Source organism: Chelonia mydas, chromosome 4, assembly GCF_015237465.2.
Source record: "Chelonia mydas isolate rCheMyd1 chromosome 4, rCheMyd1.pri.v2, whole genome shotgun sequence".
NCBI lineage: Eukaryota > Metazoa > Chordata > Testudines > Cheloniidae > Chelonia > Chelonia mydas.
In genome coordinates this window covers 58,328,213-58,354,191 of record NC_057852.1, presented here as the reverse complement: position 1 = coordinate 58,354,191, position 25,979 = coordinate 58,328,213, and the positions used below count along the sequence as shown (strand labels likewise).

At 38.2% G+C, this 25,979-nt stretch overlaps 1 protein-coding gene across 9 annotated transcripts in view; it reads left to right on the top strand.

Moving 5' to 3' along the window:
• LRBA (LPS responsive beige-like anchor protein) overlaps positions 1 to 25,979 on the top strand; it is a 549,006-nt gene that overhangs the window by 336,621 nt on the left and 186,406 nt on the right. For all 9 annotated transcript variants that reach the window (XM_043545801.1, XM_043545802.1, XM_037897376.2 and 6 more), the window contains exons 41-43: positions 17,880 to 17,997; positions 21,898 to 22,000; positions 25,768 to 25,883. In XM_043545801.1, coding sequence (XP_043401736.1) covers positions 17,880 to 17,997; positions 21,898 to 22,000; positions 25,768 to 25,883 — 337 coding nt within the window. The remainder of the gene's footprint in view (positions 1 to 17,879; positions 17,998 to 21,897; positions 22,001 to 25,767; positions 25,884 to 25,979) is intronic.

The following is a 25,979-nucleotide window of genomic DNA, read 5'->3' as shown; positions in this document are numbered from 1 at the left end:
CTAAGCCTCAAGTTCCTGTGCTTTGATTCACACCCTGTGCCCAGCAGTTCCATTAATCCCCTGCACAAGAACTAGGATGAGCTCTCAGTGTTGTCTGCCCTTCAGCAGAAGTCAGTATTTTCTACTGCTTCCTAAGTCTGTGTCTAGACCTTGAAGACCTAAGAACTGCTTCTTCCCAAGTACCCAGATGGACACTGCTGATAAATTTCCTAGCCATCTGTGCAGTAATACCTGTACAATAGCAACCAGCTATTAAAAGATAGAACTTTTTTATATGAAAAAGAAATATCATTATCATTTAAAGCACAAAACCCCTGTAGAATACAAGAAAAGAAGATTCAGATATGCATTCTGGTAAATGAGTTAGTGCTTGGCTGTATGATGTATATGACCATGACTCTGTCAATGCCATTTTGGGGTAATTGTGTAATTCGGGGTCTGGCAGGTAAAAGACATTGCTGTGCTACCTCTGTGTCACTTATTATTTAAATAACACCTCTGTGCTTAGCACTGTACAAGATGGTCTTGTCGCCCTATGGAATTTAGTCTAAACAGATGATGTAAGTCTGACACAAACCACACTGGGAGTCTTGGAGACAAGCTATGTTTTAGCCCTATTTTTAAAAATAAATAATGGCAAGCTGATTAGCATTTTTTTACCCGTATGATTTAGCATTTTTAACCCACCAGTTTTTTTAACCCTTCACTACACTTGTCTAGCCAATCATGGCCCCTGCCCTTTGAAACTAGACTGCACAATAGTTGGCTAGTCTTGGCCATCAGAAATTCCTCTGAGTGGTCATGGGCAAAGATTTAAGGATTTATGCATAAAGCAATGATTGGTAACATTCTTGTTAGGTCCATTGCCCCTTTCCTGCCCCCTGTGGTTTTGCTGCTTTGGAACACAGAGTTGGGAAACAAGTGTGGGGCCATTACTGTTCATTTGAAAATTAAAGTTAAATCTTTACTATTTGTTTTTAACAAGAGACCAGTGTTACTTTCCTGACTCACTCCCAAGGCTGGAAAATATTTTAATTTACTTTGTATTTACATTAAAACATGGCATGTTTGTAAAATTGGGAAGCGTGGCTATCTGCTTTTGGAAATTCTCTTCACATACTCAAAGTAAATGAGTTTAAGACCATTCCCCACTCTCCCCTCCACCCCCAAAATACAGCCTTCTAAAAGAATCCAAGAAAATTGTTTAAAGTTCTAACAAAATGAATTCCAGTAATATACACAGAGTTTCCTGAAGGGAGGGGAATAAAGCAGTGATTGCTGCAAGCAGAAGCACCGAAATGCCAAAAATGGCTGACGCAAAAAGGGTTTCACTACATAGTTTGCAAATACTGATTATCATTTCATGTTGATTAGTTGCAGGTAAATGTGCAGAAGGAACAGTGCTTTGGTGCTTTTGTCAGTTTCATCAAAGTGATTTTGTCAGCACTGGAGCAGAACCCTTGCCACATCAGTTTGAGTGCTCATTAGGCGGCCGATTTGTCTGAACCCTCATTAAATTGATGAACTCATTTACTTATGGGTGATGACATGTTATATTATACAGGGATGTGGTTAGAGATTAGAATCAAGACTGAAGTGCTTACTATTCTCTTGTTCATATTTTCCTGCAATATATTGTCACATCAGAGTTCTGTAGCATCACTAGTTTACTTCAAAAAAGCATAAAATGAGCCAAATGAGTTAAATTTGTACAGTATAAACTTAAATTTTTACTAGGAAACTTTAGCCAGCAGTTTAAAGGATTTTTAGGATTTTATCCTGCTTTCTCTTATTCCCAATTTATATCAGCTTTGTACAATTTTCACAAAACCAGACTCTGTCATAGGGTATGTAAATGGCTCTTTTATTTACATCTTATTAAGGCAGATGTTCAAGAAATAGAAAGCATCTTGAAGATCTCTCAGTTATGAGACTCATTTAAAAATAGGTGTGAAACCTTTCAAAACAGAAGATGCCTAAACAGAGCGACTTTACTTATACCATTCTAGAAAGTGAGCAGACTGAAAAAATTACATCATTTCAGGTGATGTTTAGGATCTGTTTTAGTTACCATAATCCTCAGATCACATCCTGTGATAATTGGGCCACTTTCACTTAAGTGCCTTAATATGGATTTAGAAACCTAACCTTAAGCACCTATATTTGAAAATTTTGGCTTTGATAGCTATTAATGTTCTGTTAAATTCAGTAGCTTTGCAATGAATATATGGCAATTGCATGTACTGGGTTTGGAACAGGTTGGTTTGTTTTTAAATCAGGATCCCATATTACACAGGGCGAACCAAGAAAGTGAAAATGTAGCTGTTGACGCTTTCAGGTATGTTCATCAAGATGTTGTCCCATAACTCTTGAGTGGCAGAATTATTGACTTCAAAGGGAGTAGCACTTGCTTATGCCAGGGCTGAATGTGGTTGCGTGGTACATACAGAGCAGTGTCAAGATGCTCTATATTCTAAGAAACACAACATTTATGGGGCAGGTACATTTTTATAAGGAAGATTTACTTAAATTGCATACATACCTGTGTTCAACATGAAAATTAGGTGGTATTCTATGTCCATTTATAAAATCTATAATAATCATCAGTATTACAAGCATTTATTATGGTAGTAAACTATACCTAACTCCCTCCTTCATTGAAGGGAGAATTATGGTCAGAATTTGATCACCCCAAGCCACACAGAAGATGTGTAGTTAGAACCCTTAAGATTATTGAGAAAGGAAAATAATACTGGGGAACATATCTTTATAGAACAGTAGCAGTAATAGCCTTCTTAAATGATTGTGGCTATATTTGTTTAAAAGTACACAAGTTTTCATGGCCTTACCTGAAGTCCTATGCTTTTCACCGTTCATTGAGTTAATGGCCAAAGCATGAGTAAACACAGGGTGAAATCCTGCCCCACCGAAGTCCATCGGAGTTTTGCCACTGACTTAAATAGTGCCGGGATTGGACTGTCATTTTTTTACTGTAAGAAACAATCAGTAATTAACAATGTCTTTCCAGCATGCATCCTTAGAATGTGGTTATTTTTGAGGATCCATAGTCCAGTTTAGTTGGATAAAGATGAATCATTGTAAATAAAGATGAGAAAAAAGTTTATGAAGAAAGTTTCCAGACTGTTGCTGGAAATTACATAATTGCCAGACCCTTTTTAGGATCACAGGTTTTTTGCAAAGTGGAACTAGCGCAATGTTAATTACTTCAAACTACAAATTAGTGATTGAAGTATTAATATATTGCGCTGCTGAATTTTCCAATATCCACCTATTCCCCCTTTTCAGTTGGTCTGACAGTTATGGACCGCTTCTCTAATGGGGCTTGCATTTGAAGATAAGCCTGCATGTAAACAAATTAACTTTTCTTAAATGGAGAGCAATTTCATCTGCAATAATGTACCAATTCATAAACTACCACAAGCATAATTTAAAAAAAAAATAAGATAATGACCCATTGTATAACACTTACTATTAGGCAGACTAGATGTCTCCGTGTTCTGGGAGATAAGGCTCTAGTATTATTATACCCTAATAAAATGAGTTTAATGTTTTAGTATCAGAGATAAAAGGACAGTTGGATATGTTTAATAACCAAACTGAGAAACACTTAATTTTAGTTGTCTGTAGCAATATAACACAAATTCCGTGGTAAAACAAATTGCACTTTTGGAATATACTTTAATGTGCATTCGACAAAGGAGAAAATGAGGTGATTGAAGTTCAATTTGTAGAATGTTATTAACCATTTCTGCATGACTAGATGAGTAAAAGGATAATGGATGAGGGTTTTATTATTGCCTTTCTGCTAAAATGAAGTGGTATAAAAGATAAGGTGATGAGATTAATGAACATAAGGAAAAGGAGTAATCAATCAAACTCCAACAGGGAGATGAGATGACAGTACTTAAGACTTGCAAACACATGTTTAAAACAAAGTGGACTCTATCAACATGGGCATTCTGTTTGGGTGGAACACTGAAAAGCAGATAGTTGCCATCTTTAGATGTTTTACTGCTGTCAGTGGGTTCCTTAGCTACAACAGTCTACGTCAGTATTTGAGAGTTCTAAAAGCTAACATTCATACTTGCTGAAATTAATTGCTTTTTCACCATTTAATTATATTGTATTTTAAAATCCATATATATCATTAAATCAATCAGAAATGCAAAATTTGCCAGCCAGAGATAATGTTATATCAATCAGTGGCTGAAGAACTTAGAAAGGAGTGTCTGAACACATGTTAATGATACAATTTGTGCTAGATACTGAAGTTGTATTACTTTACCACACTGAAAAATCCCAACCAATCAAAACAGGTAGTCCTTGAATACTGCTGGAAGAAGGGACTAATCTCTTTGTCCCTTAATCTTCATCGAGTCATCAACAATGAGGGCTTCTGTGACAGCCACCAAACTGACTGCCCTCACTATCCCCTGCAGCCTCATTTCCACTGCACAACATCTTGTGCCGGAGATACTGATATCTTCATGAGTAAAGTCTGAAAAGTTTATAGTTGTGAACTTGTTCCTAACCCGTGCGGGGAATGATATGCTCCTCTCCCAGAAATGAGGTAGTGTTTCACTCCTCTTCCAGGTGCCATAAATACATAAACTACCTGTATATCCTGTACTTCAAACTTAAGAACAGAAGAATGGCCATTCTGGGACTGAATGCATCTGATGAAGTGAGCTGTAGCTCACGAAAGCTTATGCTCAAATAAATTTGTTAGTCTCTAAGGTGCCACAAGTACTCCTTTTCTTTTTGCGGATACAGACTAACACAGCTGCTACTCTGAAACCTGTCATTCTGGGACAGGTTTCCGAGTAGCAGCCGTGTTAGTCTGTATCCACAAAAAGAACAGGAGTACTTGTGGCACCTTAAGCTCTTGAGGAATTCCACCATGATTTCAACAATTTCCATCCCACCATCACCCTCACCCTAGACCAATCTACACAAGTGGTCCATTTCCTACTGACTGCTATACTAACCTACATGCCTTCAGCTTCCATCCAGGACACACCACACGATCCATTGTCTACAGCCAAGCTCTAAGATACAATCACCTTTGCTCCAATCCCTCAGACAGAGACTAACATCTACAAGATCTCTATCAAGCATTCATAAAACTACAATACCCACCTGCTGAAGCTGAAAAAACAGCTTGACCGAGTCAGAAGAGTATCCAGAAGTCACCTACTACAGGACAGGCTCAACAAAGAAAATAACAGAATGCCACTAGCTGTCACCTTCAGCCCCCAACTAAAACCTCTCCAGCGCATCATCAAACATCTACAACCTATCTTGAAAAATGATCCCTCACTCTCACAGATCTTGAGAGACAGACCAGTCCTCGCTTACAGACAGCCTCCCAACCTGAAGCAAATACTCTCTAGCAACCACACACCACACAACAAAAACACTAACCCAGGAACCTATCCTTGCAACAAAGCCTGATGCCAACTCTGTCCACATATTTATTCAAGTGACACCATCATAGGACCTAATCACATTAGCCACGCCATCAGGGACTCGTTCACCTGCACATCTACCAATGTGATATATGCCGTCATGTGCCAGCAGTGCCCGACTGCCATGTACATTGGCCAAACGGGACAGTCTCTACGCAAAAGAATAAATGGACACAAATCTGACATCAGGAATCATAACATTCAAAAACCGGTAGGAGAACACTTCAGTCTCTCTGGCCACTCAGTAAAAGACTTAAGGGTGGCAATTTTGCAACAGAAAAGCTTCAAGAACAGACTCCAACGAGAAACTGCTGAGCTTGAATTAATACGCAAACTAGATACCATTAACTTGGGTTTGAATAGAGACTGGGAGTGGCTGGGTCATTACACATATTGAATCTATTTCCTTAAGTTAAGTATCCTCACACCTTCTTGTCAACTGTCTAAATGGGCCATCTTGATTATCACTACAAAAGTTTTTTTCTCCTGCTGATAATAGCTCATCTTAATTAGCCTCTTACAGTTTGTATGGCAACTTCTACCTTCCCTGTACGTATATATATATCTTCTTACTATATGTTCCATTCTATGCATCCGATGAAGTGGGCTGTAGCCCACGAAAACTTATGCTCTAAAAAATTTGTTAGTTTCTAAGTGCCACAAGTACTCCCATTCTGGGACAGATCATCTAGCCCAGTATCCTGTCTTCTGCAGTTGCTGGTACCAGATGCTTCAGAGGGAATGAACAGAATAGAGCAATTATCAAATGATCCATCCCCTGTCCTCCAGTCCCAGCTTCTGGCAGTTAGAGGCTTAGGGATACCCAGAGCATGGGGTTGCATCCCTGACCATGTTGGCTATCCTTTATGAACTTCTCTTATTCTTTTTTGATCCCAGTTATACTTTTGGCCTTTATTACACCCCCTGGCAACAAGTTCCACAGGTTGACTGTGTGTTGTGTGAAGATATACTTCCTTGTTTGTTTTAAAATCTGCTGCCTATTAATTTCATTGGGTGACCCTTGGTTCCTGTATTATGTGAAACACTTCCCTATTCACTTCTTCCACACCAGTCACAATTTTATAGACCTCTATCATATCTCCCCTTAGTTGTCTGTTTTCCTAAGCTGAACAGTCCCGGTCTTTTTAATCTCTCCTTATATGAAAGTTTTCCGGTACACCTAATCATTTTTGTTACCCTTCTCTGTGCATTTTCCGATTCTAATATATAGTTTTTGAGATAGGGTGACCAGAACTGCACTCAGGATTCAAGTTGTGGATTTAGCAAGTGGCATTATGATATTTTTTGTCGTATTATCTATCACTTTCCTAATGGTTCCTGACACTTAGTGTACAGATCTGTTCAGAGAAGTCTCCATGATGGCTCCAAGATCTCTCTTTTGAGCAGTAACAGCTGATTTAGACCCCATCATTTTGTATATATAGTTGGGATTATGTTTTCCAGTGTGCATTACTTTGCATTTATCAACTCTGAATTTCATCTGACATTTTGTTGCCCAGTCAACTTGTCATGGAAGGAAATATCCTTATTATTTGAAATGACAAGAGATCACAGGTACTTAGGCACCTTGTGGAACTTCACCCATACTTCAGTCCCAGCCTACCCCTGCATATTTGGGTCTCCAGTCTGAAGTGTGATTCACTCTCTCATGTACACCCTATATCTTCCCAATCTGCCATTGGACCCCAGTGCCAATTGTGCAAAATTGTACAGCAGTTTTGTGATGTGGAGAAATATACACAAGGAACCAAGGTCCCAATTCTGCCATACTGGTAGATGCAAAAGCACTCCTTGTGCAGAATTGAAATGATTTGCATGGTATTCTGTGTTGTTGCAGGCAAAGCCAAATTAAAGCAATCTGAGCCCTTTGATACACCATGAGATTGTCTATAGCTGATAGCCCCAATCCTGATGCCCTGTCCCTTACCTAGAATGGCAGTGACAGAAAGGTTTCTCCTTTCTCAGAGGTGCAGGGGCAACATGAGGTCTCCTTGTCTCTCTCAAGAGTTGCAGCTGGCCCCCCTTTGTTTTTGGGGTTACAGTGGTAGCAGACCCTTCTTACCCTCCAAGAGACAGGAGTGGTAACAAAGAGGCACCTCAGTACTTTCTCTGGCAGCCAGGCTGTATCTTCTTGGGTTGGTGGGCTGATCCTTCTACCCACTCTCTTTGTGTATACAGAATCCTTTGTTGGGGCCATGTAGGTGGCTTCTATTGCCCTCCCCCTGATTTCAAGCAGTCAGTCTCTGACTTAACCTCCCATTGAGATTCATAGGGCAGTTCATAACTTCAGAATTGTTTTTTAAGGCTGTCTGCAGTCCAAGGCAGACATTGTTACGCTTGAGTCACATTTTCAGACTCTCTTTTTTTCCAATCGCTTTGGAAGACTGAAAGATGTGATTATCCCCTCATCATGTAACTCCAGAAGCTCTAGGCACAAGCCTATAGTGTCTGGGCATTAAACAGCCCTGGGAGCAAGGGTCTGCATTAGGACATCTGCTTGAAGAATCAAGGCCTATTACATTTATTTTACATCCTACAAAGGTGAAAGCCAGCAGCTGTTATATTAACCCACTGCTCCATATTGCCCTTAATTCTCTATGATTCTGTGAGATGTTTATTTTTATTTATATTTAATATATCAAATTATTTAAATGAATGATCCTAAAAGGACAGCTGCTGAGCTCCTATAATGATGGGCCATAGTAAAAAACCTTAAGTTTGATAGATGTGGTCAGTTCTCTTGCTCCAGAAATATATCTACTCTTGCAGGACGTGTGATTCTTACTCAGTTCATGTATATTTGGTGTCTGTGTTTCTTTAGTGACTGTAGGCACTGTATCTGGCCCCTGGTCTGGTCTCTATATGCTGCTTTGGTGGAGCTGTAAATGAGCCACCAGGGTTTGGGGAGGAGAACTTCAAATGCCTGAGCAATGTAAGGCAACATAGATAGCACTGTGTTCTCTCCCACTCTCTACAAGCCCTGGGGACAGGAAAAGAGTTAGGAGCTGTGGAATTAGTTGTAGTTCTTGATGTTACAGAGATTCTGGGCTACAGAGCAGCTCACAGCCAACCCAGACAAGATAAGGCACAGAATCCAAGCAGAGTAATCATGGCATAAGGATTCTTTTTCTCCTGCCCACCCCGCCCCACCAACCCCATCCACATGATGAGTGATGAATCATATATGGTGAGACATCACCTGTACCGCCTGCATTGTCTAACTTCTCTGCTTCAAGCATTTGATGCAAAGAACTTAAGAAATTACTACTACCTAGGGATAAAGTGTACCTGAAGAGCCTTAACAGATGCATCCTGTCTCATAACCCAAGAAAACGGGACATTTGGTGGAAATGAAATTTGGCGTTTTCAGAACTGATAAAAGGAAATACTTTTCCCACACAAAGTGTATTTAGCCTGGAACTAATTATCATGTGAAATCACTGAGGCCAAGAACTTAGTAAGATTCAAAAAAGAATTGGACATTTATATGTATTGCAAGAATATCCAGAGTTGTTATAATTAAATGTAATGATTTTGGAAGTGCTATAATACTTCAGAGCTTAAGCGAGTCTCTAACTGTTACTATTAGAGAAACCAAGTTGAGATTTAGTGTGAGGGGCAGATTATCCCACATTTGCTACTACAGGGATCTTACACCTTCCTCTGAAGCAACTGGTACTAGCCACTGTTGGAGACAAGGATACTGGACTGGATGTATCTTGGATCTGGGCCAGTAAGGGAATTCCTATGTTCCTCCTACATTAACATAATCTTGCTTGTTCATGTGCATGAGCACGCTCTCTCTCTCCTCCCTTTCCCCTCTCTTATGTCTATACAATAAGATTACAGGATTGTCACTCTCTATGCCTCACTTGGAAGCCTAGAATATTAGTTGAGTCAGCGTGAAGCATGGAGACAGCTACAAGCAGGGTTGAGAGCTCTTGTTTCAGCATATCACCAGGTTCAGTCATCACTGGGATTTAGTCTGTTACTGGCAGATTTTTAAGTTCTCAGCCATTTTTGACTTTTTTATATTTTACGAATTACACCGGTACGACAGCGTAGGCCTCCATCTCATGAGTATGTAGATCTATAAACAAACATTTTTCTGTGTATCTGAATCCATACATGATCATACATTTGTTCAGCTTTGGTTTTAAACATGTTTTTAAAGAAACAATGGTTCCTATTTTAATGTGGCAGTCTCAACTGAGATCACCCAATACATTCATTTAAATACAGTTTATTCCCATTAACTATTGATTGTGTATTAAGAGATGTGTTTTAGTTTATTGCATATGTGAAGGTGGTGTAACTAATATTGTGAAAGCTGTGACAAGAACTGAAGGGAAACTTTGTTAAAGCTACATATAGTCACCATTCTTCTTCCCTGTGTATGTAGGCTAGAGATATAGTCTGAGTGGACAGACAGAAGGTCCGGTTGGGAATATCATAGTTGGTGTAGTGTGTGTGTGTTTTTTTTTTTTCCTGATGACCCGAAAGCATTGCTGCAATTTTTTTGCTGGTGACATACAGAAATGTGTTGTAGATAAGACAAATATCATTGTGTCTGAGGCAAAGACGGAGATTGCCTAGAGAACTATTTGTCCAACATAACATCCTAGAGAGCAGGCAAGAATTTCTGATTTTTTTTTTAATAAAAAATTAATTTAGTGCTTGTGGTAAGTGCTGCATTGACAGCTCTAGAGACTGAAGCCTTCTATCCATGGGGGTAGAAGCAGCACCTATTTTTCCACACCTCCTACTAATGTTGAAGAGAGACCACCTTTTAAGGGTTGCACTTAGTTGTCTCAGTAGTAGTAAATTGTTAATTAGTACTTTGCAGCTTCAAAGTTTTTGACCTCTGAGTCTGAGCCAAGTGGTTGTTGTAACTTTCACACATGTTCACCGGAAGCAGATTGAGACCACAATTTGTTTCACATATGCCACCGAACAGCTGTTGGACAGCCACAAGTTTGGTCACTACCAATCTGGGCTGTCTTTAAATTGGTGATGTAGAAACTGAGTGACAGGAAGCCAGTGAAAATGGAGACAGAAATTAGTATCTTTTGGCTAAGTAGCTGTAACTGTATTTAGCCTTTTATTTAAAATTTGGTACTGTTAATTCCTAAAGGCAACTTGGTCTGGCAGCAGTAAAAGGTGGAAGGCTGTAGCCATGCCAAGTAGTTATTGACCTTCTCCACCCTTCGATGTGCAAACCCTACTAATGCTCAAGTGGCACTCTGGCACATCCACTGGGGCTTTTTAAACCAAGGCCTCAGGCTGGTCTAATAAGAATTTAGGGCTCCCTGAAAATCAAACTCCCTTTCTTCTTGAAGGACCCGGGTGTCTAATCTGCAACAAAGAGGTGTTACTCCAAGTCCTGACCCAGCACGGTTGGGAGAACCAACCAAAACTTTGATTAATTCTGTTGTTGCTGAGAGAAATCAAACATCTTTTTCCTAGGACAAATTGTCTTAACTGTTATACCCTGCTAGCAACCAGACCTCATCCTATATTAAGATATATATGTTGAGCATATTGTCTCCCCATATCCAAAAGGTGTACACCATCTCGATTAAGATGAAGAGACCATGGCACTCATAGATAATTACCTCGTTCTTCATTCTCTTGCCCCAGCTGAAAAGTAAAGTCTTCATTTACCAGTCTGTATCCTTTGTCTTAGTAACCGCCACTGCTCTGCTGAGAAAAGTTTGAACTGGTGATGTAGTAACTGAAGGCTCTGTGTCCCATTAACAGTCACATGAAGCAGCCAATCCCTGTTTTGTTTTTTCATATCAACCTCTTCTACCAATGGCAAGGAGTTTTAGCCACTGGTCCTGCTCGCTACAGACCAGCTAGGTTATGGGTCACTTATAGCCTAAAGGAATAATTCTTTACACCAGCTACTGGGTGCAGAGGAGGAGATAGGATATTGGGTGCTGACATCTGTACTAAATTTGCAGGCCCACTGAGGAGCCATTGTGAGGTGCTTCAGGCCAGGAGCACCCCACTGACCTTAAGAAAAGGTTATGAATAAAATTTTCCTGTTCTAATTTTAAAAACAAACAATCAAACCTATGGGTAGGTCCTGTTCATTGGGTTCCTTTCTGCTCTTAATGAAGGAACCTCTTTAGACACTCGGACCTGCATTAATTTTTCTTTTTGAGAGGGATTCAATCTCAGTAAATACAGCTGAGTATTTCGCTACCATTTTTAAAGGCTTAAAGGTGTTTTCCACCACATCAAGCACACGTCAGCCTTTGGCAGCATATGACTTATTTATTTTTAAAGAAAGGGTTTTTATTTGTATATCCTTTACTATGCAAATTCTTCTAAATATGAGCAGGATTAGGAATAAAGTCCTAACTAAGCACTCTGAATTAGTTACAAGCCAGGGGCTTTGAGGTGCATCAGGCCAGAACAAATATTATCTATTATATAGGAATTTCAGTTTGCTGTAAATCTGTACTAGCAGCTTAAAATCAAATAGTTTTACACATCTAAAACAACATCAATTTGCCAGTCCGTACTTCATGTATCAAAGAGTGTTCTGTGAAAATATCAATATCATTGGTTAATATAAATGAAATTAATTTTTAAAGCTCGGCTAAAGGTTGACATCTGAAAAATTGCATTACTTTGCAGAAGAGAAATTTCTGTCTTCTAGTAAAATTTCAGGTCATAAGGGCAAGTAATTTTCACAATCTTCAATGGGAACCAGTGAAATATGAACTTCATTGTCACCTAGCCCCAAAGCGATAAGATAAAATGAGCTGATACATCATTTGCTGTGGTTTTATCATCTCCTCCAGTAATTGGAAGAGAAAACATGAGAGGTTTTTTTCCCCAAACCCTCCACCACCCACAGCCAGGCTTAAACCATTTTAGTCTGATCGATACAAAGGTCACATAGCATTTATTTATTTATTTTTAATTCTTTATACTGGCTAAAACTGCCAAGTGGAACATTAAAGTAATGAATATGTTTAATTGAATTTGTCACCCATGAAAATTTGGAATAGAATGGTATTTCAGACTGTAGTGGGGATGGAGGGGAGACTGCTAGAATGAAGAATTCAGCAACTGCTTGAGTAAATATTTAACAATTGATTAAAATAAACCATTTTCTTACTACTTACCCCCCATATGATTTGTTTTCTGTTTTATTCTGGCAGTGTGTTGAATGAAACATCTAAAATGATGCCAATAAGCCCTGTGATGTTTAATAACAGTTATGCATTCTTAAATTATCATTAACATATTTTTTTTTGTATTAGGTCAGCTGTGTTTGGACTTTATTAAGCAAGAAGCACAGTAAGACTTTGTTTTAGTAACAAATCCTATATAACGATAAGCTACAATTATATGGCTTACAGGTGTACAAGTAGTGTAAATAGAGTATATGTGAAAATGCAGAATTTAATATTGTTAACACAGCTTAAATACTGTGATCGAGAGCCAGTTACACAGAAAATCGTACATCAGTTTTTGTAAAAATCTAGCTGCTTGTAAGCTCATGACTTTCTATACAAACTTGACATAAAAAGATTAAGGTTAACTATAACCATCATACTTTGGTTTGTCAGAGCAATAATTTACTATAGGTTGTCTTTTGATTGAAAACGAACAAACAGAAATGCAAACATATGTCTTTATTCTGAATGCACACAATATATGGCTATTTTAGGAATGGGTTTCAAATAGACATTTCATTTTGGAGTACAAAATATAAAAATATGAGGCAGCTGTTGAAATCAGTTATTTGGTTTTTATTTTACTTGTGGTACTTAAGCTGCCTTGCACATAAAAATGATGTAATTATTCAATTACTGTTTCAGTTCTATAACCCATTTGCAGACTTAATTACCTCTAGAGTATTCACATTTTCAAGATCAATAATACTTTATTCTAAAACTGAGTATACAATAGTTGATTGATTTGCTTAAAATTTAAAATAAAATGTTGTTCTTCTAACCTTTAATAGAAGATTTTTTTATTATGGAGTATAATAGTAATCTTTAAAATTGTAACCATTTAGTATGACCCCTTGTTTTAATATAACATGGATAGATACTGTTGTTGGATTGCTATGATGATGATCATCTATACTATAATGAGTGGTATGGAGAAAGTAAATAAGGAAGTGTTATTTACTCCTTCTCATAACATAAGAACTAGGGGTCACCAAATGAAATTAATAGGCAGCAGGTTTAAAACAAAAGGAAGTATTTCTTCACACAACACACAGTCAGCCTGTGGAACTCCTTGCCAGAGGATGTTGTGAAGGCCAAGATTATAACAGCGTTCAAAAAAAGAAATAGATAAATTCATGGAGGATAGGTCTATCAATGGCTATTAGCCAGGATGGGCAGGGATGGTGTCCCTAGCCTCTGTTTGCCAGAAGTGGAAATGGGCGACAGGGAGTGGATCACTTGATGATTACCTGTTCTGTTCATTCCCTCTGGGGCACCTGGCATTGGCCACTGTTGGAAGACAGGATACTGGGCTAGATGGTCTGACCTAGTATGGCCATTCTTATGTTCTTAATCTTTTAAGCAGTTATTGGGGGCGGGGAGGGGTGGAAGCTAGTTTTAGGGCTTTTTGTGTTCACGTTGCAAGATGACAGAACAATGTAGGGGTAGCCACTTTACTGCTGTGAAACTAGCACATATAGATTCAATTGTAATTACAAAATCAGAGCCTAAAATGTAAATTCAAGTCAGGGGCTAATTGCCCTTTATTCTTCTGTCTTCGGTTTCTCTGGTAGTGTCCTGCACCCATGCAGAATATCATTGACTTCAGTAGGGCTGTGCAAAGGTCCACCCAAATTGATATGATTTCAGGATCAGGGCCTTAGTCTATATTGTTTGAGATGACTTGAGGGTATTGTACTGAGGTGAACATAAACTGGTGGTGTTTATCATAGTCATGCTATTTGTTTACATTGTATCACTAAAGCCTATATATGTATCAGCTTGCACAGGATGTTTTTGTAACCATGGAATTTTAGAGTAATCCATCATTTAGCATAAGCGTTTTTAACTTTTCATTTAAGTTGTGTACTCTTTCTTTAATGTCTGATAAAAATATATTTATTGCCTATTCAGTCTGTTTTGAAACTCTAATGTGTTAAAGACATTAAAGGGTAAAATCCTAGAAATAGTTCTCCATTTCTTTTCTTGAGATGGGAGATTATATCATCTGTGAAGATTAAATTAGAATACACAGTCATGTTAGCCTCTCTTTGTTTTAGAAGTAGTTACTCCAAAATTATTGGCAATGAATGAAAAACCTTAGAACCAATAATAGTCATCTTTTAAACTTAGGTTATTGTGCAACATTAAAGAAACTTTCTTTACATTAACAAAATGCTATATTATCTGGCATATGAATGAAAGAGATATGTTGTTTTTTTTAAGGGAAACGGTCTTTAATTTTCAAAAGTTATAATTATAAAATTAAAAATTTCAAAGAAAGTAAGACAGATGAAACATTTTTGCTCCCTTTTTAATAGAATACAAATTCTGACTTTTTATTTTTTTATATTTGCTTTACTGATTTCTGTCAATACTTCATATTTCTGAAATGTGAGTTATTGGTAAAATCAAATGTTCTGAGGCTGGAAATGATTGAACAAAGGAAGGGTCCAGGTTTTCATAAGACATATGTAGTAACAAACATTGAAGAAGAGTGTGTTCTCTGTATCTTTCAAACTACTAGAGTTGGTGTGATGACTGCAGAGCAATGGTAATGATGCAGTTTCCATAGCAACTGGTTCATTGGAGGGCTAGACCTTTGTCTAGGGTGCTGTCAGTATGTGTGGAGTTTCAGAGAACAGAAAGTCCCAAAGAAGGTCTGCTTCCACCTAATCCAGTTTTAATTGAACTCCAGAGACTTTGAAGTGAAGCTACAGACCAGGCAGATAGTATTCCAACAAGAAATGAAGGTCTTGCTCAGCTAGGCCTCAGCTGCTTCTCGCTCCTGATAACTATTTGTAATGAATAAAGAATTGTTACAGAGGTGCCTCGTAATGTATCTGTAGTTGAGTCTGAGTTTTTATTATAAACTTTCTGGCATAGGATTCAATAGCTTTGTCATGACTGTGAAAGACATTAATATAAAGTATCTCTGACGCTTGTAAGTTAGCTTTTTAAATCCATTTTTTTTCATCGTTAGGTGTATTGGAAACTTTCCCATTTGATGGTTTAATTGTACACATGTTGTCATAAGTGACTCCAGTTGGTGGAAAAAAGAGTATTTAGCCTTTTAATGTGATTGAATTGTTTAGATTTCTGTTTTAACTCATAATATCTGAGTAATTGATGTTTGACTCTAAAATGTGTGTGCATACAGCAATGCTGCTTGTCATAATTATTTTTACTTTTCTTGCTTAAGTAATTTTGTGAATTGCTACCTCTAGTGGCCCCTCCTAAATATGATCTCTGAAGACATAGGTCTCGATTTGAAAATATTATTGGAAGTTTCATCTGAGTAAAGTAAAAGAGATCTTTGCCTTCACAAGGTTTTCAGGATTGACTGCTTTGCCTCCTCAACCAATGCTACTTTTTTGTCATACTTTCTCATTGGTACTTGTTATACATGTAATGGAACAAAGCCTTACATGGTGTTTCCTGGATACACAGCATTGTCAGTTAGCTGGGAGAGGTGAAGAAAAGGGTTAACATGGTCCCAAGTCTGCTATATCTCCAATTTCAGAAATGGTTAGGAACCATTACCGATCACCGTTACCTTTCATGTGCCTCTCAAGAATTTGATTTAAAAATAACAATTTTGGGGGATTTTTTCATTGTGAGCTGAGGGGAGGCTGGTTGAAGAGGAAACATAAGGAGACATTGTACCTTGCAAGTTCTGTGCTTCTGAGCTGTTGCTTATTTGTTTGTTTGTTTTTTGTTTGCCTGTCTTGTATTTTGTTAGGTTGTAAACTCTTCAGGGCAGATACTGTGTTATATGCTATGTTTGTATACAATGGTTGGGGTCTCTAGACACTGCTGGAATATAAATAATAATAATAACACTTGCACACATACATATGTATCCAGGTAGGTGGCCAAATTCTGTCCTTACGTGCTCACTGAAGACCGCTAATTTCATTAGAAGTTTTGCTTATATTTCTGCATTGAATTTGGCTTAACACTTTTAAATATTTGCAGAGGGTCTTAAAAAGTGATTTTAGCATAATATATTGCGTAAGCAGAGTTGTGGTGGCACCAACTACCAGCCTTAAATTTACCTTCCTTGCTTTAGTGGATTTAAGTCCGACATAATTGTATTAATTGAAATTATTCTGACAAATCTAAATTCAGTTTTTCTTGTTGCTTATGCTTTGTTAAACTGGGTCAGAGAAGTGCCAGTCTTGTTGTCCCTTAACACCTTCATAATTAAGCTTTGAAATGAAAAGGCAAAACTGGTGCAGCAAAGAAACAAAGTGGTTGAAGACTAAAGATAGGATTAGTTTGAATTGTGAAGGCTGACTAAGCATCTGTGTCTGTCAGCTGGGATGACAGGAATTGTAACAAGTTACTTTGACAACCGCTTACTCCATAGAGAGATTATGCCGAGTTCATTTGCAGGTTTGTGTTTAACCTTAGCTGACAAAATGATACTTAACCTCTTATACAGTGAACCGTTATACTTCCAGAATGAATGAATATTACCTTAACGATAAACATAAGGAACAATTTTTAAGGTCATTTTTTTTAAAAAAGGTATTTTTTCTTGTTTATATGTTACAACACTAAAATAAAATGTAGTTCAATCCAATGTCAAAAGTGAATGCCCTCCATAAAAATTACTATTTTTGTCATTTAATCCTGAAATGTAACATATTTCATACAATTTCTAACAATTGCTTGGCTAGGAAAAAACACATCAAAAATTTGATCTTGAAAAACAATAAGGGCAGATTTTCAGAAGTGCTCGGCACCAGCAATTGATGCCAGACATTTCAAAGAGCGTGGCTCCCATTTAGGCACCTAAATGAAGTGGCCAGTTTTTCATTGGGAGCTGTTGGTTACTGAGCACTTTTGAAAGGCTGGCCTCTAACATACTAATTACAAAAAGTCTGATCGTTGCATAACTCATCTTTTAAATCAGTTGCATAAATATAGTTCTCATATTTTCCAGATTTGAAAGTGCATTATTGATGTAGTGATTGAATTAAGGTTTTGTTTTAGTTTACTCTTAAATATTACTGGAGTTGCAGATTTAACTATTTTTAGAATCTCCACATTTCCTGGATCAAATGTACTTTTGGAAAAAATGTGATGGTGTCTACATTGATAGTCTGTTTATAATGTAATGTCCTGTCTGCTTCTGAATACTTATTGGCCCTTTTTATTTTATTAGATTCTGGCTTATACAGAGGGACTCCATGGAAAATGGCTGTTCACAGAGGTTCGGTCAATTTTTTCCCGACGCTATCTCCTGCAAAATACAGCATTGGAGATCTTCATGGCAAACAGAGGTAGCAAGGGATTGGAATGGAGGGATGAAGAATTTTGGTTTGACAATATGTGTTTCTATTTCACTTTTTGTTGCCTAGAATTTGCTGCTGTTTTTGTTTAATGGATATAGGCTGTGTCTTTGATTTAAAAAAATGAAATTATATGTACAAAAATACTTCAGATTTCAAGGATAACTTTTTCCTATATAAAGTTTTCCAGAGAGAAGTCTTGTGGGTAAAACATCATAACTCACTTTATTTTCAATTAAGTTTTTTGCTTCTATTTACAGTCCAAATGCTGAGTTGGCACTTTCTGTACACTTACTTTGCTTAAAGCATGTCTGTGTTCTCATCTGTTGTACTAAAACAGAGTATTATTTTCCTGTGGTAGGAAAACAGTTGCTGGTTATGCAGTATTAAGGACAAGGGAATATAAGAACTGCAGTACTAAATGAGACCAGTGGCCAATATTGTCTGACATCCTGTCTTTGTCAGTGGTCAATTCCAGGTGTTTTCAAAGAAATCCCAGAATAGACAATTATGGAATAATCTGCCAGATTTAAATGTCTTAAATAAAAACAAATAATATGTTCAGTGAAACTCTGGATATTCTTCTCATGTATATAAAAATATCTAATCCTTTGCTAAATCCTACCAAGCTCACGGCCTCAATGACAGTTGTGGCAATCCGATTCACAGGTTAATTATTCATTGTGTAAAAACCCAAATCCTTTTATCAGTTTTAAATTTTTTTTTGCATGTTTCGTTATTCTTCTGTTATGAGGGAGGGTAAACAGGAGTACGTGATTGAATTTTTCTAAGCTAGTCATTATTTTGTATGCCTCTTTTATGTCCGTTTAATTCATCCCCTCTGTGAAGTCAATAGTTCTAGCTTTTCAGCCTCTTTTCATAAAGAGAACTCTTGATTCCTCTCATCATTTTCATCACCAGTCTCTGACACCCTCTCCCCATTTTCAGCTCCCTTTTTTGAGATGGGGTGACTAGAACTGAATACAGATTAAATATATACACCGGACCCTCGCTAGAACACGGGATTTGGGATCCAGGTGCGGTACTGCGTTAACGCGGGGACTGTGTTATAGCAGGGACTGTGTTAAAATGAATCGCAATTAAAGTAATTAAATTTGGGATCCGTGGCTGCAACCGTGTTATATGCAAATTCGTGCTATATAGACATGCGTTCTAGTGAGGGTCCGGTGTAATTGATTCTTCACGTCTTAACATTTTTTTCTCTTGAAACTGTCACTATGCATTGAGCACAGGGTTTGACTGAATTGTCCACAGTGATATCCTGATTTTTATCCTGAGTAATTTTGAATCCAGCAATATTCAACCAAAGAAAAATCACTTCTTAGTGTGTGACCAAACCTAGTCACGTGGGTGACACATTTGGTTTTCATATACTGCATTTGAATGCTGATTTCAAATCTGGTTTTGCTCTTATAAAGGGACAGTCATACCTACCTGTGCAAAGTGCATTGAAACAGTAGTTTAGTAGACAAGTAAGATTTCCTCAAGACTTCTGCCAGTTAGACTACCATTTCTGATGCCTTATACCAGAAGTACTCAACTTTTTCCAAACGAAATACTCCACCTTTCCATTCTCCCTTATTCCTCTGTGCTCCTCTCCACCAATCTAGCCATTACTAGAGTTGGGTGAAATTTTTTTTGCAAATCTATTTTTCTGGCCAAAAAATGCAGATGGAGTTCAACCAAAACAATTTGCTAATCTTGATGTATTTCAATGAGTTGTTTAGGTCGAATTAAAAAAAGAAATTGGAAATGTCAGAATGGTTCATTTTGTCTTTCTGACATGAAAATGGTTTGACCTTTCTGTTTTAGAATTTCATTGTTTTATATGAAAGCCCTATTTTTGTTTGTGATTAATTCTGTATTTTTCATAAACATAAAAAAAAAGTTTAGAAACCCTCAAAAACAAAAGAAAACATTTAGTCAGACTAAAGGTTTTGTTTATCCCAAAGCAAAATTATTTTTAGCTTTGACGTTTTTCTGGAAAAAGGGATTTTTTTTCCCCATTTTGGGTCAACCCAAAGCAAACTTCTGTTTGTTTATTTTGGCCACCAAACCAAAAATTTGATTATTCACACAGCCATGATCCTGATCCTGTTTAGCAATATGGGAAGGGTAAGATAGGTAGTCAGTCACCACCCCAACACCTAATGAGGAGTCACAACCTCCAGGCTGAGAATCCCATACTTAAAGCTGTTTCACAATCATTTTTACAGTATCTGTAGTATCAGCTATAAATTGTGCAGCTGACTTTCAGAAATCTTAACACTTTGTGGGTCCTGCATAGTTCAAGGATTTAGTACTAGAATATGGAGCTTTACATCTCAAAGTCAGCAGTATGAATCCATCCATGTGCCACACCATATGATGGCGATTTGATCTATGTGAAATAAGTTGTTCTGTCCAATTCCTGGCAACCTTGCATTCACCTCACAAAAATCACCATCACACAGGTGGAAACATTTTTGGTATTCTAAGCAGACAGGTAAAGAAATAAATTTTGGAGACTGATCTGTACTGTCTGACACCTAGAGGTGTAGTTCCTTAAGGTCAGCTAATGAGGATCTAGGACCTATGAGGCACCTTCCTAGCCCCTAGCCATGTGGCCTTAGAAAGAAACTGCAGGGAGTAGTCTGCCAGAAACTGAAACTGATAAAATGTTTCTGTAGTTGTTCTAAGCAGGGACCATGGGACATTTTAAGCAGGGACCATGATGATGTCAACAGACGGCTTTCTGTAGGTTTCACTCTCGACATTCTCTCCCCTATGCTGTTTGGCTGTTTACTCCAACTCCTCCCATTCACTTACTCCTCATGTCCTCTCTCCCTTCTTTTGTCTTTCTGTTTGGCTAGTCCCATTCTAACAGAAACCCACCTAAATTATTTAAATAACAAAAAATATTTGTGCACTAACATGATGTTATATGATGCTATATCATTTCCCCCTACCCTCTATCTGATTTTTTTAAATTTAGATTAAGATTTGATTAAGTTCTTTGAAACAGGGACTCTGTCTGATTCAGTGTGTAAAAGGTGCCTAGCACAATGGAACCTGCTTTCAGTTGGCCTCTTGGTGCTACCTTAAGATATAATAATACATTAGTATGGATTGCTGCCTTGTTCATGTAGTTGGTTTGGGACAGAGCTGCTTTTTTCCTCCAAGTCCTTTTTGGATCTAAATTGAGCATATGCAAAATGCTTTGCTGGATTGGGGCTATAAATGGGACTCCATGTGGGCATAAATGTCAACCTCTGATGATCTCATTACAGGATCACATAGTTTTTAATTTTTATTTCCATGTGATATCTCAGAAAAGAAGAATTCAATTTCCTGAGGAAGGTTTTCCTGAGGAGGTTTAAAAAAAAAAAAAAAGGAATGAATGTCTGTTGAAAATCTTTAAATATTTCTTTGCTAATTCCACTTAAGTAGAAAATTAGCTTAAAAAAATAAAAATTCCCAGCAAAAGTCACAGTTGTGTATGATGCACTTACTATACAAACTGTGTATGCTTTTTCTTTTTCCAAGCTGAATCTGGAAATAGAGATGAATAAACATAACTTCAATTATATTCAAATAAAAAAGTGCTGTAGGTAATGTATGCTCTTATTAGCATATTAATGCTAATAAGACAGCATTTGCTGAAACTTCTGCTAGTGTTTACAACTAGAAGTAGCTCTAAAAATGCAGTTTTAAAAGTTAAAAAGAAATAACTCATGATGTATAAAAAATTTGACTTACAGTATATTATGGGAAAAGATATTTAATGCTGTATCTTATACTCATGAATTCAACATTGTTTTATTGGGCCAGGAAGCCTACTGTAAATGACAGAAAACAGTGTCATGTTCTAACTGTTCTGTTTGTTCGCAGTTGCTGTCATGTTCAACTTCCCAGACCCAGCAACAGTAAAAAAAGTGGTTAATTGTCTACCACGTGTTGGCATTGGCACTAGCTTTGGGCTACCACAGACCAGGTATTTTACTATGAAAGATATAAGCTACAGTATGATTTTTCTTAATTATCTTCCTTTTTTTAACTAAATGGTTTAAAAACACAAAACAACCCACCTGCTGTACACAGTTCTTTCAGTTTAGTTGTACTGCAGAATTTCAAAGGCAGAGCGGAGCTCATCTTTATTATATAATCATATGACCAGAGAGAATGAGTTTTGAGGGCTTTGGATTTCTGTCACATTATGGAGAAAGTTGCCCTCTCACTGGCTAAGACACAGTCACTTTCCCTTTATACTTGTCAGCTCTGTGAAATGTAGGAGTCTGCTTGGAGGATTGATTAGCTTTTGTGGCAGTTTTCAATTATGTTAGGTTGACTGAGACATCCTTCAGCTCTCCACAACACCTCAGCCTAGCTGAAAATGGTAGTTTCTCATCAGTAGGAAACTGTACAACTGTATACAAGTGGATGAGTTGAAGAAAGACTGAGGTAGTCATTTGGTGCACTTGCCTTTCAACTCTGGAGGCCAAAGTTCAAACTTTACCTTAGGTACAGGTGAAGTGAATTTGGTGATCTCAGGCTATTTGTCTGCATCCTAAAACTGCTCCAGAATCTGCCCAATTGACCTTTTAGAAGGGGCTAGGCCTGGGTTATCAAGAATGTTCTGAATGAAACAAAGGGGCGCGATCCCTTGTCCATTCAATTAAATGGGAATTGGATTAGGTCCCAAGTAAGTGGTTCCATCATCTGTTTACAGGTGTATTTAGTCATAATCAGTTATTTTACTCCATCACTTTCAATGAGTAAACTTAAAAAAAAAAAAGAATTTCTAAGAATTTTCTTAAGAAATGGCAATATTGAATTTATTGTATCACTGTTCTTTCTCCAAATTTAGGAATGCTGTAGTTTTGTTTTGTTTCATGTATGAATGGGAAGAAATGAAGTGGTGATAAATATTTTGGACATGGTTTTCACAGTGATCAGAAAAGGTCCTCCAGTCTCTTAAATCTGATCTGTAAGAGTAACAACTGTAATACAATCATGCTTTAAGGGAAATTAGGAATTAAATTGTGATATTTCATTAAGAATTTGGTTTTTACTGCTTGAAAAATTGAATGTAATGTGTCCACTTTAAAGGTACAATTAGTGCATATGCAGTTGTAATTTAATATAATACTTTTACTATAACAATATTGATAAAATATAAATTGTTAATAGTTTATCAGTAGCACAAATAAATACGTGAGTCACAGTTATTCTGTTTAACGGGTACTGGAAAAGGCTAATTCTAGATTCTTCTTAAATAATGTACTGCTGGAGTTCGCAGATGTTTTTATTATGAATAGAATAGTCTTATGGAATTTCGGGATCAACCCTTCTCTGCTTGATTTATAATTTCCAGGGAATAGTTTTCTATTCTTTCTCAAACTTCAAGAAATCTGGCATCAAACTCCAATAGTTTAATTGCTTGAGTTATTTATGGCTAAATCCCCAAAGTTGCTCAGCATTTAAATCTCAAGACAGTGGATTTTATAATAAAAGTCCTTTCTTCATCTGATTGTTGTCTTTTGTTCTCAAGGGACTTAGAAACAGACACCAAAAGATGGCTTTATTCTAAGGTGAATTTTTAAAATGCCATATAATAATTTTCTTATTTAATAATCTACCACCTCTATAAATCATGTAGATGTAACACATTTCAACCTCTTGGATTGGTTGAGCTTGCACAACTATAGAGGTTTGTGTTTAACGTTCACAAGAATTCAGATCATGGCACATGAAAATATCCAGCTGTCAAATGATTTTTAGTCCTTTGTTCTCATTAGGTTATAAAACCATGAAAATAAACTTTAGAAATCTCCAAAATAGCAACTGGACCTTCACCAGACAAATCTAACATAGCACTTTAACCATTAAGATAAAACATGCCTACAGTTACATGTTGTTGCATTTTTCGATGTAAATTACATCTGATTTAAGTCTGTTTTCATTATAGGGAGAATTGCCTTGCAAATGTAAGCAGGGGAATGGTCCCACTATGGTCCCACTATGGTCTGCACTACCCCGGTGAGGTGGGCTAGCGAAAGGATGAGAGTCCTCGCTCCCACTTCCTTTACCAAGAGGCTTCCCTGCCCTCGAGGACTCCCCTTCCACTCTCCTGTCTGGCAGAGTCCTTGTAACCCAACAAGGCTGGGCCCAGGATTCCTGGGGGGGCTTGACCCCCAACCTTGCTGTGGTCACCTAAGACAGGGGCTAGGGTGTCCCCACTCCAGGATACTCTCTCTGCACTGGACACTTCCCTGACCCACTGATCATTACATATGATTTAAATCAAATACAATTTATTTAATCAACAATTAGTTTAAAAAGGAATAAGGAAAAATGTGAAAGGTTAAAGGAAAACACATCACCCCGCTCTGTGGCAGGGAACATTACAAACAGTGTCTCTGAAATGTCAGGGCAGTTCACAGTCTGTTCCTTCTAGGTCCCAGGCCTCCTCCTCAGGCCCTGGCTATACTGCAGGGGTGCTGCGGGTTGGACACTTGCTCCGATGGTGGCCACATGCTCTCAGTCTCTAAGTGGCAGGACCCTTCTTCCCAATGTCACCCCCACCCTGTTGGGGTTACGATCACCCTCCAAGCCTGGCCTGCACAGCCTCTTGGCTGAGGCGTCTCCCTGGGCTGGGCCCACTGCCCAGGGTCCCCCCTCACTCTCTCCAGCTGCTCACCGCACCCGGCTCCGGACTGCTCCAGCCCCAGCTCCACTACTCTGTCTCAGCACTGCTGCTGCTCTGCCTCCAGCTCCCTGTGCTGCTTCTCTGGCTCTGGTTGCCACAGCTCTCCTCTCAGGACAAGTCTGCTCTGCAGGCTGCTTCTGTGACTCTGCTCCCAGCACTGACCTGCTTCGTGGGCTGCTTTTCTGGCCCCTCTGGCTCTGGTTGCTGCAGCTCTCCTCCCAGGGCAAGTCTACTCTCTCTGGGCTGCTTTTCTGGTCCCTCTGGATCTGGCACAGCTCTGCTCCCCAGTTCAGCTTGGGCCCCTGCTTTGTCCTTAGTTTGGCCCCACTCTGTCTGACTCAAGCAATTTCAGCTTACATGGAAGACGGACCCCCCCCCCCCCCCCCCCCCCCCCCGGCCTCCTGACTCCCTGATTAGCCTGCCCGGCCTGTCATTCAGGCTGACCTGGAGCATTGGCCTCTCCCCATTATACCTGGGGACTGTCAGTCTCAGGGTCCTGATTTCCCATCGACCCTTCCCCTTTTAGTACTGGGAGCTAGCTAACCAAAACATCCCCACTAATGTCAGTAAGGGGACAACAGTCCACTTACGCAAAGTGTATTAGAGGGGTCTGATTTGTGAAGCTCTCTAACGTGTTGTGCTATAATTGCCCAGTGTAGAACCTGCTGGTGTACTCTAAAAGGTAACTAGTTCACGTTAACATCAGAAGGCTTTACAAATCATACTCTTCTGGCGCTCTTTAACATGCCGTGTAGACAAGCCCCAAGCCTGTTCTCATCTAGTAATCATAAACTAAAATATGAACAATAGTCTATATGCTATATATGATATAACAATTTAGGTGTACTTATTCTTCCCATAAGAAGAATTTAGGCACTCAAATATTCATATTTCTATATGATCCCTCTCCAAAGTTTCACAGCTATGAAATCCAGAAGTAAAAAGAGTGTTCCTCTGTTTTGCAATAAAAGTAGATAGGTACAAAAGAAAGGATTCCAGCCTTCTTAAAAGGTTTCATATTATTTTCTCACTGTAAAGATTTTGTTTTCCAGACGCATCTCTTTGGCTAGTCCACGCCAGATTTTCAAAGCTTCCAATATGACCCAGCGGTGGCAGCACAGAGAAATTTCAAACTTTGAATATCTGATGTTTCTAAACACCATAGCTGGTAATGTACTCCTTCAATTATCTACTTCAGAAAGGAAAATATTAGTGGATCAGTTACTGGTAGCACAGTCTCTTCAGGACATGAGGATAATGACTC